We start from the raw sequence: 22,099 nt of genomic DNA on the forward strand, positions 1-22,099 counted from the left end.
ATGGAAATTAAAATTTCAAGATAATTCTCTTGTTGGATGTTATATGACCCATATACTGCTAGATTTAAATTCATGATTTTTCCTAAACTCATATTTTGTGAAAAAATAAAAAAATAAGTATAAAAATTATAAAGTAAGCGTCTGCAAAATAATTTTCAAAATAAGAGACTTTAACCCCAAGTCTAAGGTATGGAATGGTGCTCTATTAGTAACAACTAACAACAAACCAATTCTAAACTAAGTCAAAGTCAGATCAACAATCGCACATTGTTAGTAACAATGGGCTATTATTGACTTGATTTGGTTTAAAAATGGCTTGATGTTATTAATAGCAGACAATTACTAAATTGAGTCAAAACTCAACTCAATAATGGTCCATTGAATGTTACTAACAATGAGCCATTATTGAGCTGATTGTTGGGATTAATAAATTGAGTCAAAAGTCAACTCGATAATTGTCTATTGTTAGTAACAATGGGCCATTATTGAGCTGACTTTTAACTCAGTTCAATAATTTCATAATGTTAGTAACAACGGACAATGACTTACCTCAAATTCGAATGAAAGACACGTATTTTAAAAATTATTTTATTCAAACACTTATTTTAAGAATTTTTATTAACAAAATCTTTTTTTTTTTTATATGTTCGTGTTATGTAGCCTTATTAACTCTATACCCTCATCTCATAAAGCCCACAATTATAGTATATATATAACTCGCTTATTATTTGTTATTATTTTTTAAATCATAAAAACTTATATAGTCCGTCTCATGTATGTGATAAAATAATTTATATTTGTCGAATTCAAGTTTTAAAATACCTATTTTAAGGCTTAAAAGACTAAATTTAACACTTAAAACCTCTACTTCAAGCCTCAATTTTCCTTGTCCGGAAACTTAATTTAATTTTTTAGCTAATGACTTCAATCCTTAAACACAATTCCACCACTTAAATGTCAAATCAAACTCTTAAAATCCTACTCAAACGCTTAATTTTATATATTACTTACCAACTCTAACGACAAAATATCCATTTTAAGACTTAAAAGTTAAAATGTCTATTCCAATGGTTTAAAGTTAGTTAAATCCAAAACATGCCTATTTCAAGGTTCAAAATGTCTAATTCAAGCTTTAAAATGACAACTTTAAAACTATAAGTTAGACCTATAAATGATCGCACATATACAACTGTCTCATAGAAAATTTGTTGTTTTTAAATTATGTAGTGATATTATTTTTTAGTTTTCTTCCAATATTGCTCTTTACACTCTAAATTTTACATTTTGACATTTTTTCAATACACTTAGGTAGTATTTGACAACATAGAATTCATTTGAAAATAAGGAAATTAGATTTTGATATTCAAATTCATGAATTATAAATGACACTTATATATTTGGAATTTGTAAATTTTGATACTTGACCATATTTCACATTGTTATTACAATTCTATGGAATTAGCTCAATTTTACATTTTCAAATTTAAGATTTGCCAAACATAATATTTAACCCAATTCAATATTTGAAAATGAATTTCAAGCCGGCAAACATACAATTAACGAATTAAGAATGAATTTCCTTAGTATCCTTCGACACAAATCTTTAAAATTTAATCTTTGTGATTGTGAAAGGTCAATGCCATCTTCCCCCAATTGACAAACAAACCTCTTCAAAACCCTATTCAATCCTCGTCTTTCTTCCTTTCTGTGAGTATATTTTTCTACAATCGAAGTTCAATTTTTATTTTGAAAAATGGGTATCGAATATTTTTCGTCGGGGAATGAATTGGGTATTTGCCAATTTCATCTATTTTGAATAGAAATAACTCCCCCACAAAAGGAAAAAAAAGGGTGATCAAAGATGAGTCAACCCAAGGTGATTCTAGCAACGGCAAGCTATGACCATATTATTCGATTTTGGGAGGCTCAAACTGGCAAATGCTATCGTAATGTGCAATACCCAGATTCTGTATGTCCTTTTTAGCATTCATCAGATTTACATTTGTTTTTATTGCTGCTAATTTTCCTAGTTTAGTCTTTTTTGTTAAATTTATTTGGATTTTTAACTGTTACTGCTGTGTCATTGGCTTATAATTCGGCATTGTTGAGAATTGGTGACAAAAAGCTGTATTTTATGTGTATTATGTTGTATAAACACTTGTTGGAATATGGGTTAGTTGTAAAAGTTTGATTAATGGTTTTTATACTGCAAGTTAATACAAATATGGTTCTTATACTGCAATTTCAGGCATTATTGAGATTTTGTAGCAATAATTTGTCTTTTTGGCATATTTGTGTATATGTGTTTGTTGAATATATATTGGGATGTATTGTGTTTTGAAGCTTTGATCTTTGGTTTTAGGTGTACTTGTGCTGGATAAGTACATGTTGGTATATGGGTTTGTAGTAAAAATGTGATCTTCTTTGGTATTTAAATGGCATTTTTATTACTGATATTAACCCTGAAATCTGAATCATATTTCTGAATCTTTCTAGTTGGTACTTTGCTGTGTTGATTTCAGACATTAGTGAGAATTGGTAGCAAAAATGTTAGGATGTGTTTTGGTTTAAAGCTGTGATCTTTGGTTTTGAAACAGCAAGTTAATAGGCTCGAAATAACCCCGGATAAGCGATATTTGGCAGCAGCTGGGAACCCTCACATTCGATTGTTTGATATCAATTCGAGTAGCCCTCAACCGGTAATATACTTGATTTGAGGGTTAATCAAAGGTGTTTGTTGGTCCAATTGATGATCTTGAGTTCTGTTTTGTCATCAATGTGACAGGTGATGAGTTATGATTCACATACAAATAATGTAATGGCAGTTGGGTTTCCATCTGACGGAAATTGGATGTATTCTGGTTCAGAGGATGGCACTGTGAAGATATGGGACCTTAGGTAGTAATGCTAATACATGCATTTGTGTTATCATGAACCTATGTTTTGAACGAGTAAAGACTGTTTTTTGAATTCAGAGCTCCAGGTTGTCAAAGAGAATATGAAAGCCGTGCTGCAGTTAACACCGTTGTCCTGCACCCAAATCAGGTTTGTTTTAGGGTACTTTGATAATACTTCTGCTTTTTTTATGTTGTATCCATCATTATTTTGTATGCTTGGAGCATTCTGTGATGGTTGAGAATTACGGTATTTCTTTAGACACAAAATGTGTTCTTTTTTACACTTTTGCCTTTACTTATGTGAACTATGGATATCTTCTTAGATAATGGATATTGCTATTTCCTTTTGGTCCTATATTATATATTGATTGTAACTTGAGGAAAAAAAATTTATCGCTGCGGCACCTTTTATTACAGTTTTTCTGCTCAAATGGATTCCTGGACCTTTTCCCAAAATTCTGCAATATTTATATTCTTTCAGTTGTGAACATTTGTTTTTACTTAGAGGGGGGGGGGGGGGGGGGGGGGGGTGGTGGTGGTGGTGTGACCTTGTATATTTTGTAATTCAATCTGTTCAATTACACCACTTCCTTATAGATGGACGGTCGCAACTCGAAAGTCAATCTGTTCAACATTTGTATATTTTGTAATTCCATCTGTTCTTATAAAAATTTGTGGATTTGCAGACTGAACTAATATCAGGAGACCAGAATGGCAATATTCGAGTTTGGGATTTGACAGCTAATTCGTGTAGCTGTGAATTGGTATGTTTAAAACTACTAATGTAACGTCTCTATTAATTACTTTATTTTGTATTAGAGTTTAAAAAAAAAATCACATAATTGCTGGTGGTTGGTTATTGAAGAAAGTTGTTGGAAAGTCTCATTTTACTGTGTAGACTCTAAGTTTAGAATTTGTGTATTTGACTTGAACTTAGTGAAGTAGTGTTCCTACTTTCATTTTTGTAATGAAGTATTTTGTTTTGCTGTTTGGAATGGATGGGAATGAAGCTGAATTTATTCCATTGGTTGGTTGGGCTATTTGCTTTAGAATCTTAAACCATGTGGGTTACCATGGGGGTTCTATCTCCCCAGAACCCTTAAAGCCTCTCGATGAATATTTCTTCTTTCTTGGAAATGTATCTTGATGAATGTTTCTTATCCCTAGTTTTGTGAGCATATATCCTAATCTACATGGTTTTGCTGTGTATGATCCCCTTCCTCTTGAGCAAGTTGTCCTTTTGCTCAACTTTTGGTTACATATAAAATGAAATTAAAGGCTATCATTAACTTTCTATGATACTAGTTATTTTCTTCCTATTCTAATTCTTTATGCTTCTCTTCCTTATAGACAAGGAGAAGGGAAAAGAATGTAAATGGGGAACATAAAGGAAGGAAATGGAAGCTATGTGACTCGTTGGAATTTTTTCTTAGTATAATGATTAATGGCATCCTTTTCTTCTTTGATCTTATGCAAAGAAGAGTTTTAGAGTTTTGGTGGATTAAATATGAATATGCAGTTTTTGTCTTATTATAATTATAGGATAACATTATAATTATTGGAAGATGATTGGCCATAAAGTGGTTAGTTGGTCTTTAAGGAAATGGTGGTTGCCTATTCGGTTCAATGTAAGAGCTTTTTGGGGTAAGTGTAGTTATTAAATAGAAACAGAAGATAGTAGTAACGAAGCCCTTTAGCAATCCTTAATGTTGAAAAAAATATTCTGAAGCACCCTGCACCTTTTAACCCATAAAATACCCCAAACATTATCTTCACTGTAAAATTAGCCGTATCCAAAATCTATTAAGATTTACTCCAAAATATAGTAATTTGCCCATTTGCTCTTGTATCAAGTATAAGTTAATTTAATCTCTTTCATAGTATCATATTAGTGATGACCATGAGTCCACCTTGTCCACCCTTAATTGCTTGGGGTGAGAGGTATACGTGAAAGCTTTTTGGGTTGCAACAAAAGAAAATAGGTTTTCATTTTACTGAGGTCCGATACTATCTTTTCGTAGCCAAAATGTAACTCATATTTTAAGCGAAAAGATAGTGTCAAACGTGATCTACTAATGCTTTGATCCTCCTTATCTTTGGGACATTTCTAGCGTTGCTAATTTTTGTGCAATCTGTTTCCGGCTTTTTTATAGCTGCACACCATTACCCATCTTTACAATCCAAAGATTTTTAAATCCACTGATGAGTTGGTGAGAATTGATAATGCTCTTTATTGGCCTGGTTACCTGTATATTAAGTATTAGTTTAGTGTCCTATAATCACTTATTTGACATTTGTTTATTTCCATAGCCTATGTTACTTGGACTCGGGTACGGTTTTGGGATACTGATACGTGTTCAAGTGTCGGATATGTCTAATTATGAAATTTTACGCCTAAAATGAAGTGTCTAAAGTGCCATACCAATGTCCGAGCATAAAAGATCAGACACGGGTACATGAAGCAAAATTAAGACTCCGGGTAACATAGACCGTAGGCTAAGTGATTATGACAATTTAATGCTGCTATCAAACAGAATATTTGTGCTCAGGTTCCAGAGGTTGATACAGCTGTGAGGTCTTTGACGGTAATGTATGACGGAACCTTGGTAGTTGCTGCAAATAATAATGGAACTTGCTTTGTTTGGCGTTTGTTAAGCGAGACACAGGTAAACAATTGGAATATATAATTAATCTGGGGTTATAAAATTTAAATGTGTGGTAACTTCGGAATATCTGCTACTGCAGACAATGACAAATTTTGAGCCGCTTCATAGACTTCAAGCGCACAAAGGATACATCCTTAAGTGCCTTCTTTCACCAGAATATTGTGAACCACATAGGTTTGTGTTTCTGAGAAGCTTTTGTTCTTTTACACATTCGTCAGTTTAAGATAATGCATCTTGAGCACGGTAGGCTTGTAGCTTACCGGCAATACTATTTTGTTGTTGTAGAGTGTTCTGACTTCTGATTATCTTCATTCCGCTACTTGTCTCGTGTTTCAGAGGGAAAATTTAGCATGCGCAATCTGTGTTAATTAGTTAATTAAATTGCACAGTTTTTGTAATGCCGAGTAATTTTTGTTTCTTTAAGATATTTGGCAACTGCATCATCTGATCATACTATCAAGATATGGAATGTGGACAACCGTTTCACCTTAGAGAAAACTTTAACTGGTAAATTAACTACCTTCATGTACCTTCTTCATTTTATTGGCGGCATACTGCATAGCCTTAACATTATTTATGCGTATTTACGATGGCTGTGGGCAATTCTTTCCAGGGCACGAACGCTGGGTATGGGACTGTGTTTTTTCTGTAGACGGTGCCTATCTTGTTACAGGTTAGTTGTATTATCCTCCACATGGCTTTTGTAATTTGTCCAAACAAATTTTATGTCGTGGAACTTAAAAGTTACTATTGCCATACCTATGCTTTTTACTGTAACTATCAAAATGGAAATGATGATGTGGAAAAATATTTGAGGTCCTTGAAATTTTGCTAGATCTAGACGGAAATCAGGATTGCAGACAAACTTATTTTTATTCCAATTTTTCCTCTTCATTCAAGTCCCAACTCTTTATCTTACTTTTATCACCCCGCACTATTCCGTTATACCTGTAACAAAGGAAATTATGCTAGATGATATCCCAACTTAAGTTATACTAAACATACCCGTGTCTGATCCTTGATGCTCGGACATTGGTATGACACTTAGACAATTCATTTTAGGCGTAAAATTGAATATTTAGACGTATCTGACACTTGGGCACGTACCAGTATCCGACATCAGCACCCGAGTCCAAGTAACATAGATCCCAACCTCTCATAATAGCCCATGAAGGATATTTGAAAATGCCGAAGCTTATAGAGATCAATATTTTAACCTAGGGTAATTTTATAGTTGGGTTTGTGACAACCACTATACTCGATAATGGTTAACTGTAAACATATCCGTTGGTACATCAAGCTAAACTGCATCTTGACCTTTGATGGTTTATTTTTTTTAAATTAATTCTCAATACTATGAGGTATATAATGAAGGTTATATTAGTAGTATGCTACACTCTAGTGTCTTGACATTTACCGGACGTTCTATTTTTCTCTTCTCTCTTCTCTTCCTCCTTTTTATGCAACAGCACGCCCAAGACTACCACTGCGCCATTGTTCGACGTGGGACGTATATGCAGACTACCTTGATTTGTTTAAGTGTGTTCATTTTGAAGAAGTGGGAAAACTCATGTGTGAAAGAGGAGAAATAATGCAGATGTCAAGAGAAAAAACTTAGAGCGGTTGCATGTCAGCATGTGTCTAGCATTCTGCCGATATCAAGAGCATAGAACCGTCAATAAACCCTTTGATTAAACACTCTATTGTCTTTTCAAATAAACGATCAATCGCTAACGTGCAATATGAGCTCTCGACTAATATTGACTATTGTGGTTGGTGAAATTACTCTCAAACCTATCCTTTAAGTAGGAACTAGTGCGGTGGTTTGAAACAACCCTCATGTAAATTTGTAAGAGAATGCTAATGTGCACTTTGATTGTGGTAGCTTCTTCGGATGGATCAGCAAAGCTGTGGTCGATGTCAAACGGTGAAGTAATCCAAACATATAAGCATAACAAAGCCGTTGTTTGCTGTGCTCTCAATGACGGAGCTGAAGTATCTTCTTGAGGACTGACCCTCTTACACTCGGTTTCCCTTTTCATTTCAAGTAAAACCCTTAATCTTTATTGATGCATTCGGTTGAGATTTGTACATAAATTCGTAATATGCCAATGTGCTTGTACTATCATAGTTTTGTCATGTGTTGAAATTCTTTTAAAATTTAAATTGTTTTTTTAAATTTATGTTGTAGTGTGATGATCACTCGTCTAAATTATTTTGCTAGTACATCGATTATGTGGCCCCTCAAATTCAAAATCCTGGCTTCGGCTAAAAACCAAAGCCAAGATTGACAAAAGCTAGGAAGAGTGTTGCATATTAGTAAGTGACAGTTCCATTTTTGATTGGGCTCTAAAAGGCTCTTTGGACTGGTTAATCATGTCCAGGTTGAACCTTGAAGAGGAAGTATAAAAATATGTATACCCACCTGTTTTCTTGTTTGCTTGTGCCTTCTGTAGTTCTATTTACTACATTTTCTTCACGAAATTTTGTATGGGACAGTCTCAGCCGAAGACGGTTACTCATAAGAGTAGCTCTATTTTCTTTTTAATGCAGTTTCTTGGAGGGATTTTTGTTTCAAAATATATAGTGCAATATGATATTGAGCCTATTAAATAAAAAAACAAAAATAGTTCCTTTTGTTATTTTCATGGTAATGAAATTTTGATTATAAAAAAAAATCTTGTTCATAAATGTTTTATTATTAGTGCCTAATCATATTTTCAAATAGTAATGTATTAGAATGAATTTTGTGTAGAAATAAGATGATTGATGTAAAGTAAGTAGAATCACAAACTTGTCAAGATTTTCCAACTGAAATTACACTGATTTTTCATTACTATTCTCATATTTTATATTTTATTATCAAATTAAATGGAGAAATTTAAATTAGTTACTAACTATCGTTTGTGGAACGCATCCCAATAACTACTACATGTACAACTAAAAGCCTGAAATTGGCTATACCATTTATTCGACTAAGTGAATATCCATTTATTCGACTAAGTGATATATATATATATATATATATATATATATATATATATATATATATATATATATATATATATATATATATATATATATATATATATATATATATATATATATATATATATATATATAATGTCTACCAATTTACTTTTCGTAGATAGTAGATACTCTCTCCTATTCGTTAGTTTCATTTATTTGGGTGTATTTTTCAATGTAATAATTCTATTATTAATATCTCTAATTGTGTATAGTTAAAAATTGTAAAAAGTTGATGTTAATGATCTTTGCATTGAAATGAACTAAACAAGATTCCACTTGACTAGCTATGTTATAATGTATAGATTAAGAATAAAATACATGTTAAGAGTGATTGATGAACATTGTTAAAAGTTAAATTGATAACTGACCCTAAAATGAATAGTGTACTTAGAGTTTTTTTCCACAAATTACTCTCTCCGTCCCATTGAATTTGCATCATTTTCTATTTTGGTTAGTTCCATTTAATTTGCATTAAATCTATTTTTTTGATAATGGTCCTATCATTTTCTTTTAATCTCATTCATACATTTTAACTCTTTTTAATTGCATCCACACAATTCATTATCTCTCTTTATTTATTACCATTTTATTTAAACTTACTCAAAGAGGATAGATAAGTACTTTAACTCTACGTTTAAATCCTAATATTCTTGATTTTGTAGGTCGATTTCACCCTATTTAAAATAAATATTATAAAAAGTTAATATTAATAATTTTTTGTAATTTGATAGATAATTTGACTCTTAAAATCTCCCAAGTGTGGTCCTTGACAAGCTTCTAAAATACTAATAGCCTGCAATAGAATCAAATACTTGTAGCTCCTATTCTTTATTCTTTAATTCAGTGTTTGGTTTCTTGGTTTGGGAGATTAGCAAGTATTTGGCCCATATTGCTACTACTAAGTGCTACTCTCTCAGTCGCTCTGTAATTGCTCTTTTATCATATGTTGCAAACTCAACAACAAAATCAGATTTTGATTTGCGAGATGTCGAGATTAGTATCAGGTCCATGTTGCTACGCCAAGAATTTTTTAGTCATATATTGCTAACTCAACAACGGAATCGGGTTTTAATATCCATGTATATTCCATTTATTCAAATATATTTACTGGACTTATTCTAGTTTGGATTTAGCTAAGATGAATCCTAAAGTATGGTTTAGTGCATTCTTGTGCCTTACCTTTTACTCTGTTCAAAGCCTAAATTACCACTTTCACTGTTTTCTATGTTTTTGGGAGCATAAACTTCACGCATTGCCCCTTATTTTCTTATCTTCTTCCTCACGCCTAACATTTTGCATTGGATTTTAGTTTCTTAATTTCCTAACTTAACCCAACTTTTAGGAATTCTATAATGTTTCCGTACAAAATGTTCACATCGATAACATGAAATTTCTGAATATAATGGTAGGATAAATTAGTAAAAATATTATTTTATCAAAAAATATTAAATAAAATATCATTAACCAATGTTAAAATTAAATTAGGGAAAAACATGTGAGAATAATAAGCAAACTTAAAGAATATATGCTAATTATTATATAAGGCAATTGTACCGAGAGATATATTTTATAGATAGAAAATTATCTATCTAATAGATAATATGAAAATATAAATAAATTTTTTAAATCGTCTCATAAAAAGGCTTCAATATAAAGTTAGAGAAAAGGCAGTAATGTCTTTTTCATGAAATACCTTCTTGTAGACTTGTAGTTATAGCATTAAAGTTTACTCCTATAAGATTAGTTTGTTGGAGTATGTCTAGTTATTATGTGGGTCTTTGTATTAAGTGTCATCTTATAAGCATTCCAACTTTATTAGTGTATAGTACTCTTATACAACTTGAGTTGAAATCTTGGTCTATCCAAGGAAGTATTAGTTTATTTTTACCTATTATTACTTTGAAAAAGAAAAATATAAGTATTTTGTATTTTACTCTCATTCACTTAAAACTAAAATATTCAGGAATGATTATTAAATATGAGTTTCGCAAAATATTCATCTCAACCGAAACATAACCGAAACATGAATCAATATAATATCGATGGATACTAGATAAGTATGAATATGAAAAAACATATCCATATAAGTATAATGTAAAAATACGATTTCAGTCACAATATTGGTAACGATAAACTCAAAAACTTTATAATATGGTCATAAATCGCAATATATTAATGAAGGTTTCAATAAATTAACAAAGCTTTGTTTTTCTAAAATGTTCATTAGTGGCAAATTAATGGTGGAATAAAAATTTACTAAAATAACATATTTCAGTAAAATTCACGCTAAATTGAGAGAAACAAAGAAATGAATAAATTAATTTATTCACAAAATAATGAAGGGCAAAGCACCAAAATAGACCAACACATCTTAAGCAAATCAAATGGTAAATTGTTCACTATCTCCTAATCAAGTCATCAAGTCGGTAGTAGCTTATTACTTTTTAGTTCTTAAATAATGTTTTCATTTATTAGTTTAGACGGTCTTATTTATTATTATTTTCACAAAAATTATTTTTATTTTCATCTCATTATTTTAATCATATTTAATCCTTATTTTTAAAATTATTATATTTACATATATTTATTTTCATTTTATTTTATTCATTTGGACTCTACACATTTTTCAAGTACAATTAAAATTAATATTAAAAATAATTAATTATATCTTATTATTACTTTATTCACAAGGATTTTATATTTCTTAATTCCTGTAAAACCATCTCTATAAATTACAATAATTATATATTATATAGAAATAAAAATAATAAAACCATTTCGATATATTTAAGTAGAGAGAGTAAATTGGTAGGTTAATATGCTTGTAGGATGCAGGCTAACCACTAAATTTCAGTCAAATGTAGTAAACAAATTATTCTCTTCTTGCTAGGCGCTAGCTCTTCACTTCCTCCTTTTTTTTTTTTTTTATGCATTTCCCTCCATCCCAATTCTCGTAAGTCCAAACCATTGAATTAACCTTTTTTCCATAATAACTTTTTAAAAAACTTTGTTTACCCATCCAGTTACCTACTTATTTATATTAGTATTAAAGATATAATAAAAATAATATCACTACAATATAATTTGCTTTTAGTGGGATATATTTAGCGATATTTAATTTAAATGTCGCTAGTTTAAATTTCTAATAGTATATATAAAGCATTTAGTGATATTTCTCACAAATGCCACTATAGATTATAGTAACAATTACATACGCCACTAAAGACCAAATAAAGTGTCGCTAAATCACTTTATAGTGGAACTTAAAATAAAAACTAATAATTATACACTAAAAAAATATAAATCAGTGATATTTTTTAATGTCACTACATTCAATATAACAAAAAGTTAAATTTATTGTAATGTATACATTTATTATTTACCAAACACCTATAAAATTATATTTAATTATTTATCAATTAATCATCAATCGTCGTTACGTCCTTACATGGATAAACAACATAATAAATAGATATAGCAATTTTTCTTTAACACTGCATGAACTTCTAGTCTATTCCGATCTAGTGAACTGCTACAAGTTCCAGTGATCTGTACTAGTTAAAACCAAATTTTGGTCATAGGACATACTTACATGTGACCTCTTAGAAAATACTTCCTTCATTTCATATTAGCGGTAACATTATAAAATTTAGTATTATTTATTTATTACTTTTAATTTATGATTAGTTTTTAATTTATAAGTTAAAACATAGGCAAGTGAGATTTTGTTTGATTCGTCTCATTGCAAAGATTATTAATATCAAATTTTGATAATTTTTTATTATACATAACCAGAAATATTAAGAATTGAATTAGTGCATTGAATTGCGTGAAAAAGCAAACGTTGTAAGTAAATTGAAATGGAGAAGTATATCTAAAACACAACAAGATGACATTATATTAATGTATACCGTCCTTTGGAGAGACGTCTTTGAGGCTCAACCCATTAAAACTTAATTAACCTAAAAGATGATGATGGGCGGATCAAATTAGGGATAGTCTTTTAAAGAAACCATCTCTCAAAAGAATTTGTATACAAAATATTACCTTGGAAGGCCTAACATAGGGTCCAATATAGTTTGTTCCTATGTTTTAAGGGTCCAAGACAAAATAAAGAAATGAGCCATTTTATAGAGTGTCGATTTCTTGTCTTTAATGGATATTTGAAAGGGTAAACTCACAATTTTACAAGCGGTAATTTATGTTTAAGCGGTATTTTATGTTTTATATGACTCCAATGACAAATTAAAGTATTAGAACCCCTTTTTAATTTCAGACCCTAAACAAATAGCTATCTTGCCTAGAATTAAAAACGATTGTATCCCAACATTTATAATTAAAATTCTAAATCGGCGGGCTGCTCGGGTCCCAATTACGGTCCCAATATACCTTATCCTTTTCCGTTATATAAACTATACTCTCACTCTACATCTTCAACTAATGTAAAGAGTAAAGTCACACTCCATCTTTCCCCCTAAAACTCCCAACCTTCTTCTATCTCTTTCACCTTTTTCCATCCCTTACTCCACTGCCTAACCATGATCACCGCACACGACTTCTACACCGTCATGGCAGCCATGGTCCCACTCTACGTAGCCATGATCTTAGCCTACGGCTCGGTCCGGTGGTGGAAAATCTTCTCACCGGACCAGTGTTCCGGTATCAACCGTTTCGTAGCAATTTTCGCCGTCCCATTACTTTCCTTTCATTTCATTTCGTCCAACAATCCATGGGACATGAACCTTCATTTTATAGCCGCCGACACTCTTCAAAAAATAATAATGCTAGTAATATTAGCCCTTTGGACTAATATCACACGTAATGGAAGTCTAGAATGGATGATCACAATATTTTCACTATCTACTTTACCGAATACGCTTGTAATGGGTATACCATTACTTATTGCTATGTATGGTAAATATTCGGGTAGTCTAATGGTACAAGTTGTTGTACTCCAATGTATTATTTGGTACACACTTTTATTATTTTTATTTGAGTATCGTGGTGCGAAGATTTTAATTATGGAACAATTTCCTGAAACGGCTGCTAGTATTGTGTCGTTTAAAGTTGATTCGGATGTTGTTTCGTTAGATGGGAGAGATTTTCTTGAGACTGATGCTGAAATTGGTCGAGATGGGAAATTACATGTTAAAGTACGGAAGTCTAATGTGTCACGACGGTCGATTTCGGGTATGACGCCTCGACCATCTAATTTGACAGGGGCAGAGATTTATAGTTTAAGTTCGTCGAGAAATCCGACTCCTAGAGGGTCTAATTTTAATACGTCGGATTTTTATTCTATGATGGGTTACCAAGGATTTGGGGGTAGGTTGTCTAATTTTGGACCTGCTGATATGTATTCTGTACAATCATCGCGTGGACCCACCCCTCGTCCTTCGAATTTTGACGAGAATCCGAGCACGTCTCCGCGATTCGGGTTTTACCCTGGCGCAACTGTTGCGCCAGGGTCAAATTCGGCTGCTGGATCTTATCCAGCGCCGAATCCAGAGTTTGTTAATGGCTCTGTGGGAAGTGCTAATAATAATAAGAATAGTGGGGGAAAGAATCAGGTGCAGCAAAGCACTCATCAACAGGGTGGTCATCATCAAAGTAAGTTAAGTCATGATGCGAAAGAATTGCATATGTTTGTGTGGAGTTCAAGTGCATCACCAGTATCAGAAGTTGGTGGGCTCCACGTATTTGGGAGTAATGATTTAGGACCGCATGATCAATCAGGACGGTCTGATCAAGGTGCTAAGGAAATCAGGATGATGGTTTCTGATCATCCACAAAATGGTGAAACAAAAGGTAACATACCCACGTCATCAATTTAATTTATTTTATTTTATTGTATTTTATTTATATTTTCAAAATAACATTCTCAAAAAAAAATCAGCTCCATTATTGATTTCAGGGTTAAGGAAAAGCGAGGAATTTGCTAGGGAAGATTTCAGCTTTACAGGTGGAGAAGAAGAAAAAGAAAAAGAAAATGGAATGCAAATAGAGTTTAATAAATTAGGGTCGAGCTCAGCTGTCGAGCTTGATCCTAAAGCGGTGGCGGCAGCCGGGGCGGAATTAGGCGGCGGCAGCAAACAATTGCCACCAGCAAGTGTAATGACAAGATTAATCTTAATCATGGTTTGGAGGAAGTTAATTAGAAATCCCAACACGTATTCAAGCTTAATCGGCCTAATTTGGTCTTTGGTTTCTTTTAGGTAAGTAAATGGGTCCCTTTTGGAGAAAATTTAGCCAAAGCAAATAATGTTCTCATAACCTTTTTGCTTGTTACCTTTTTAGAAAGAACGTTATTTATCATTAACTGGTTTTTTTAGTTCCTATAAATTTGCAAATAACAGATTTAATATTTAGAATTTTCGTAAATTACAGTTTTAATGTTTAATTTTGGAATCACAATCACTAAAGTGTTAAAGTCTACAGTATTGAGGTCTAAATCATATGATTCAGACCATTTTAGTGGTTGAAATTATATAATTTGGCCTGAACACTGTAAACTTGAATACTTTAGTTGTTATAATTTGTAAAATATAAACATTGAAACTGTAATTTGTAAAAATTATAAATTTTAAGGCTGTAATTCACAAATTATTCTTATTTTTATAAGCATGATATACCAAATAGGTTAGTAATGATGATCTTTTTAAAAAAGTTGATTATTCAAATTTTATTTAAATTATAAATTAAAAAATTAACTAATACTACAATGCCTTTTGATTTTTTAAATTGAAAAGCATTATTTAATTGTAAATTTCTGAAAAGGTTGTTTGTACATGTTTTAGAATAAGTACATTCTCCCACGTAAAGAATAATCTATTAGTACTTCAGTATAAAGTAGTAAAAGTTTATTTATTACTAACACAAAATCTATTCAAAATCTAATATATAATTATACTCTTTTTGTGATCTTTGATTTGTGAGTAACTTTTAAAAATGTGATAATAAATAAAGAAAGAGGATGAATTAAATGGATAAAATTAAAAGAGAGTTAAAATATATAGATGAGATTAAAAGAAAGTGGTAGGTCAACATCCAAAAATAGAAATAATGCGAATTAAGTGGAACGGACCAAAATAAAAAATGCTGCAAATTCAATGAAATGGAGGAAGTATATATTAAAAAGTATTTATATTATTATAAAAAATATAATATTGTATGGTTCAAAAATTTTAGTCCAATATTTAAAAATAGGGTACAATTGCAGGTATCATGTGGAAATGCCGTCAATAATTGCGAATTCAATATCGATTCTATCAGATGCAGGACTTGGAATGGCCATGTTCAGTTTGGGTTAGTAAGTTATAAACTTCCCATAACATATTTGGTTGGTGCATTTCCAATTTCCCATGTGCTATGCTTCTTAACCAATTTTAGTAGGTCCATTTAGAAACCCTTCTAGAAATTAAATTAAAATGCTTTGTTTTTCTAAAATTAGTAAGTATCCTAATCTGTCTCTTTAAAATGGTAACACTTGAATAATACGAATAACTCTCATATCATCATCATCATCCCAAAGAACCGCTTAAGGTGGAGTCTGTAAAGAATGAGAAAGAAGGAAGATCAATACCCTCATCACGAAGAGATGAATAATTATTACATATTTAAATGAAAGGAGTGTTGCTAATTAAAAAACGGCTAGTCTCTTGGGAGATCGGAGACTGTCTCCAAGTCCAGTCCATTAAAAATTAATATTAATGTATACTTACATTATTCTTAATGCTTACTTATCGTATTTTTAGCATCTACTTTCAATATTTTAAATGTCTACTTACATCATTCTTAATGCCTACTTATAATATTATAAAAAATATATAATGAGTCGACCTAATTAGAAACTCACAACAATTTGTGATTAAAAAAATTTTAGGGACTAAGCTTACAGTTATTTCGGCTTAGCTTCCACTTTTAAGGTGGTCTTCACCTTAATGTAAATGCAAAGCTGACATTTAACCATATGCTTCAATTATGTTCCTTTTTGGTGCACTTTTGCTTTTCCTAAAGATGTTTCTTCTCAATATGTGATTGAAAATCAGAGTTTAAATCTCATTAATTTTATATAATATTATTAATTATCTGAATCAAAACTTAAGTTAATGATTGTATCATTAAAATATGTTATATATTTTTATTATGTTTTCTCTTTGAAATTTATTTGAAATAAAAGAGTAAATACCTTATTATGTTATATATGTTATATATTTTAAAATATGTTTAAATTATACCTCATATTAAGGCTTTCACATTAGGTGAAGAATGAATAAAATTTAAATTTATAAATTTTTTGTCACGTTAGGTTCTGATACCATACATTTTAGAAATTATATTCATCAAAAATATATATATTGATAACCGCCGTCTTAAGATATGTTATATAACTAGATAATTTATATACAATAAGTTTAATTTATAGCTTTATTATTTTTAACAAAATAACATAACAGTGTGTTCTTTCCAATCAAACGACAAAGAATATGTTTGATATTTAATGGCTATAATTAATGAGAAGACAGATAGTGGATGTCATTTCACTTTGGTTAGATTAGAGGCTTATTTTCCAAATTCATTTTGCAGTTAGTTGTAGCCAATTTTTGCCAACCACTCAACTAAATTTCGCAATTATTATTAAATATATTAATTTCAAGTTAAACTTAAATATATATTGTTGGCCATATTAATTAAAAAACAAAGAAGTTTCTAAATCACTTTGAGAAATTGTATTTAAATTTTAGGAAAAATTAAGCTGAATAAAGGTTTTAGCTTTGGTTATACTCAGATTACCTGCTACCTGTTGTAGCAAGCCATTTGAACAAAAAAAAAAAAAAGATAAATTACAAATTTTTTTTTACTTGACAAACCCAGCCCCTGCACCTTCCTTCCCAAGCCTCAACAATCACGCACCCATGCTCCCACCAGCTTTGATTACCTCCATACCCACCTATAAAGCCTCCGCAAAACCCTATCTATATCCCCACCAAAGTTTCAAAATTTAATAAAAAAATGTCTGTATTGTTAGACATTATTCATTAGGTGTTGGGTTCTTCCTTCGAGTTGGGAAAACATTAACCAAAGAAGGAGATTTTGATCAATTACAAATTTTTTTACTCAACCAAAATTTGATCAATGTTGTAAATAATGTTGTTGTAGTCGCTGCCAAACTCTTTGTTCTGTCCAAAGGCAATCAGAAGTTCCTTGATGCTCATAAATTGGAGCAATGGTGAGCTGATGACTTTAAACTGCAAATTATAATCAAAGGTGGCTGATGGGGAGGATAAAGAGAGGGTTGTTTGCTGAATGCACATAAGGGAAAGCAGCAAAATTAAGTGAGGGAGGGCGGGAGGGGAGTGACGGTGGTGAGGGAAACCGGTGACTGGCGTGTGAGGAATTAGCTGAGGTGGGGTGGATGAGTGGTTAATAGTTTAATTTTTATTGTTATTTTTTTTATTGTTTTGTAATTTTAGTTTATTTTATTTTTTTTAAAGTTTACCTAGGTAACTCTTTGAGGAACAACATTTTTGGATAAGTGACATAATAATTGAGATTATTTATGGTTAATCAATACGTGAGATTATTGTAGAAAAATTACAAAAAGTTAAATTATTCAGGATAATTTATTTTTTTAAAATTTTAATTGTATTATAAATATCTAATAATTACTGTTTTTAGACGTATCATTAAATTGCTACAAGTATATGTTTTTTTTGATAAGGATATCATATTTTCATCAACATTAAACATCAACATTAAAGAATAACAACATAACTCTTTTTAGATGTATCATTAAATTGCTATTACTATATACCTTTTTAAAAAGGATATTATATTTTTATCTACCATGTTCTTTCTTAATTTTAACTCTTTTTTTCAATTTCTTGCGTTTACTTTTTTTATTGACTATTGTAAAAATTTTATAAATAAAATAAATGATTTTAAATATGGCAAATTTTTCAGAACAGATAGAATAATGAAATTTAAAAATGGGTAACAATGTCAATAGTCCCATAATGTGGTTAGTAATGGATTGACGTATGAGCAAAAAAAGTGGGACCTTTTTGTCTTTGTGATACGTAGGTTTGTGGTCCTAGCATGAACTCCATTCATGTTGTATCAATTAAAACCTTATCTTATGTTTGTGTTCTATATTTTCTGTAAGGTAGTTGTTGCAGTTATTTAATTTATAAGTAATTAACTTTTATTTACAGACTAATTAGTGTTTTTATGTTATAATTTGTGAAAATTGAAGGTTTGTTCATGGCTCTACAACCAAAGATAATTGCATGTGGAAATAAGGTTGCTATTTTTGCCATGGCTGTGAGGTTCCTTACTGGTCCTGCTGTCATGGCCGTGGCTGCTATTGCTATTGGCTTACGAGGCGATCTTCTCCGGATCGCTATTGTTCAGGTTCGTTTTATTTTACTGGTTGTACTTTGACTTTTACATTAATTCACAAATGTCACATTGATCTTATTATATAATGAATTACTTCACCTTCAACAACAATGTAACGTGCATTGACATGACAAGTTAGAGTTAACTAAAAGAGTCTGAACAACTCAAACAAAGAGGAGAATAACCCACTTACAAGCTCAAAGGAGAGTACAATTCACATATGATCGATAACAATAAACACTTCAACGCTTACCGTACCATCACATGTGAGTTCCTTAGAATTTCAGCCCATTACAAGGGTTATTACAAATGTATAGAAAACATCCTATTAAAGGTCCTTTAAATAGTGGTTAAATTAAATGCCTCAACAATAAGTTAGGCTCTAATAACAAGTTAAATAATCAATTCAATTAAAAATTTAAATTGATGATTAAAATCTCAAAATATATTATATACTCTGAATTGTTATTTATACAAATAAAATGCCACTAGCCTAAAGACATGAATAGCGTATAGCATACATACTTGCATGCAACTATTTGTATAGTTTTGGAATGTTGACTGATAACGAAATCATATTCTTTACGTTCTCTTTTTAATAGGCGGCTCTTCCTCAAGGAATTGTTCCATTTGTTTTTGCCAAAGAATACAACAATCATCCACAAATACTGAGCACTGCGTAAGTATATTTTAATAAAAGCAAGTTACTCACATTGTTTTTTCTTTTTTCACTTTAAATATGACATGAAAATATGAAAAAGCTACGTTAATTCAATGGATAAACTATTTATTAGTAATATACAAACTAAATATATTTGTTACAATTAATAAACGAAATACCATTATTTTTTGATATTTATTAGTAATAAATAATTAATTCAATGAATGGACATAAGCTATACAAATATGAGGCGCATGATTAACTCCTATTGATCGAAAAAGAATACACATTAATGACAACTATGTACCATTGCATTCCATATGTTGCATTATGCTTTATTACACGTGACAAACTATATATATTTCTTTCACTATTATATTAAAAAGTTTTTAATTTAATTGATCTATTTTCATTTCATTTTCATCTTTTTTAAATATCATGATTACTTGGCATTTAACTACTTAATTGAAATAGTTACTTAAGATCACTAACGATGGAACTTTTAAACACTATCACTCTTGGTCTTAGTATGAAATCTATACTTAACCTGCTGAGATCATGACTCGATTTATTTCATTAAAATGTAATTTAAGTTGAATTGCGTAATATATAAAACTAGTTTAGCTCACATATAAAGGTGAATATTTGACTAATCTATATTAGCTACTGTTAGAGCATATAACATATCCGGAGACTTTAACCATCAACTTAAGCTTTTGGTTGAGTTGGTTTTTTGACGTGGTATCAGAAGCCAACGTGACAAGAGGTCACGGATTCGAATCTCAACCACCCCTCATTTAAAGTGAAATATTTAGCACCATGTATAACGTGTGAGGGGATTTGTTAGAGTATATAACATATCTTAAGGCCTCAACCTTCAGCTTAAGCTTTTGATTAGTTGGTTCCTTGAGAGCTACTAGCTAGTATCCTAAATTCACCCATGATTTCTTGATAGATGTGAATTATTTGTGTCATTAACTTTTGACAAGCAGAAGTTGTTTTTATTATATTAAACTTATTTTCACTGAACATAACTCGTTTTTACATACATACATACATACCCTTAAGTTTGATCAATTTTGGTTTCTAAATGGAATGTGTACGTAATGTAGTTGATTCAATGCAATTTATAAGATCCATAACACATGACTTGTTCTTGGTAAACTAATATCACAAGATAATATTTTGTTATATTGAGTTTAAATAATTTTGTTGTAAAAAGTGCTAACTAATACTTTGTTGTATAAAAATTTGGACAGCGTGATCTTTGGGATGTTGATAGCATTACCAATAACCTTGGTGTACTACATCCTTCTTGGACTATAAATTTTGTTGCCTTCAAAGGATTGAGTTTGCTAAGTTTTATACTACTTTGAAGTTTTCATTGTACCGAGTTTTGGGAAGAAGGTTCGTTCTAGAAACCAAACTAGGTTGCATCGAAAGGAGATCAAAAGGGTACACAAAGGATTTTTGATTTACAATATTCTGTTCTAACACGACTTTACTCGACTCGACTCGAAAATAATGAGTTTTTCAAGGTGGAAATGGTCAAAAGAAATATGTGCTAATTCTCATTCACTTAGAAAATGATGATGATTGGTTAGAGATTAAAGATTTGACTTCTTCAAGGAATTTGCTGCCTAATATCAGGATCATGCTCCCACAACATTTTAATTTTAATTGGCCTCTTAAAAATAAAGTTTTTTTTTTATATATATATATAAATACATTGCATCTAATTTTTATTTATTTTTCTAAAGTTTGGCGGTTGAAAAAGAAGGAAATTAGGGGAAAAGTAGTGGGTCCCATCCAAGGATTTTATAGTGTTAGTATTATTATTATTTTTAGTAGTGATGATTTTAGTAATATTCTTGGTGGATTAATGAAATGTAGTGTAAATCTTTGATTTGTAAATGCAACTTTTGTTTTTGGAAATTCCAATTTTTATTATTATTATTTTTGGTAAATTAGAAGAATTTCCATTGAAGATGATATATGTTTGGTTTGGCTACTTTTAGTAAGAAGCCTAAGGTAAGATTCTTAGTTTCCTGTTGTAGAAGAAATGTCTATTTTAGCGGTTCATTATTTACATTCTCTGACAAAAGATATTGTGCAATTTTTGTACATTCCCATTTTGATGGTTGTGCATGCGTACCTAATTCCTTGTATGTTTATGTACTAGAGCTTAGCCTCCCTTTTTAAAAAATAAAATTAAATTAATTTTAGTCTAAGAAAATAAATGCCGATCGAGCGTACATCTCAAGTCTCACACGGAAAAAGTAACTTTTGGAGTTTTCTTTTTTAATGGTAATACACTTGTATATATTTTTTGAGTGCTACTCCGTCTAAACTATTTTGCCTTATCTGCTTTTGAAATTAAGAATTTGAGTTTAATTAGTTAAAGTTTTGAAATATTTAGAAATAGATAATGCATATACAAAGTA

General features: G+C 30.7%; 2 protein-coding genes across 7 annotated transcripts; both read left to right on the forward strand.

Annotated features, from left to right (window-relative positions):
* The first annotated feature begins 1,557 nt into the window (after nt 1-1,557).
* On the forward strand, nt 1,558-7,742 carry LOC130822380 (target of rapamycin complex subunit LST8-like). Of its 4 annotated transcripts, none has more exons than XM_057687657.1 (10): nt 1,558-1,969; nt 2,598-2,699; nt 2,786-2,898; nt 2,976-3,045; nt 3,584-3,661; nt 5,432-5,563; nt 5,643-5,737; nt 5,988-6,070; nt 6,177-6,236; nt 7,449-7,742. In XM_057687657.1, exons 1-10 carry the CDS (start codon nt 1,862-1,864, stop codon nt 7,568-7,570), a joined length of 963 nt encoding a protein of 320 aa, XP_057543640.1. In that variant the 5' UTR covers nt 1,558-1,861; the 3' UTR covers nt 7,571-7,742. The 4 variants fall into 4 exon arrangements, with proteins under 4 accessions (XP_057543640.1, XP_057543639.1, XP_057543641.1 ...); XM_057687656.1 differs by having other exon boundaries at nt 5,447-5,563; nt 7,033-7,742; XM_057687658.1 differs by having other exon boundaries at nt 5,447-5,563.
* A 5,267-nt stretch (nt 7,743-13,009) lies between these two features.
* Nucleotides 13,010-21,622, forward strand: LOC130815575 (auxin efflux carrier component 3-like). Of its 3 annotated transcripts, none has more exons than XM_057682065.1 (6): nt 13,010-14,401; nt 14,490-14,808; nt 15,813-15,898; nt 18,849-19,006; nt 19,597-19,673; nt 20,915-21,622. In XM_057682065.1, the coding sequence occupies exons 1-6, from the start codon at nt 13,132-13,134 to the stop codon at nt 20,979-20,981; spliced, it is 1,977 nt and encodes a 658-aa protein (XP_057538048.1). In that variant the 5' UTR covers nt 13,010-13,131; the 3' UTR covers nt 20,982-21,622. The 3 variants fall into 3 exon arrangements, with proteins under 3 accessions (XP_057538048.1, XP_057538051.1, XP_057538054.1); XM_057682068.1 differs by having other exon boundaries at nt 14,508-14,808; XM_057682071.1 differs by lacking the exons at nt 19,597-19,673; nt 20,915-21,622 and having other exon boundaries at nt 15,813-15,902; nt 18,849-18,987.
* Nucleotides 21,623-22,099: the final 477 nt, after the last annotated feature.

This window comes from Amaranthus tricolor, chromosome 1 (genome assembly GCF_026212465.1).
Source record: "Amaranthus tricolor cultivar Red isolate AtriRed21 chromosome 1, ASM2621246v1, whole genome shotgun sequence".
Lineage (NCBI taxonomy): Eukaryota > Viridiplantae > Streptophyta > Magnoliopsida > Caryophyllales > Amaranthaceae > Amaranthus > Amaranthus tricolor.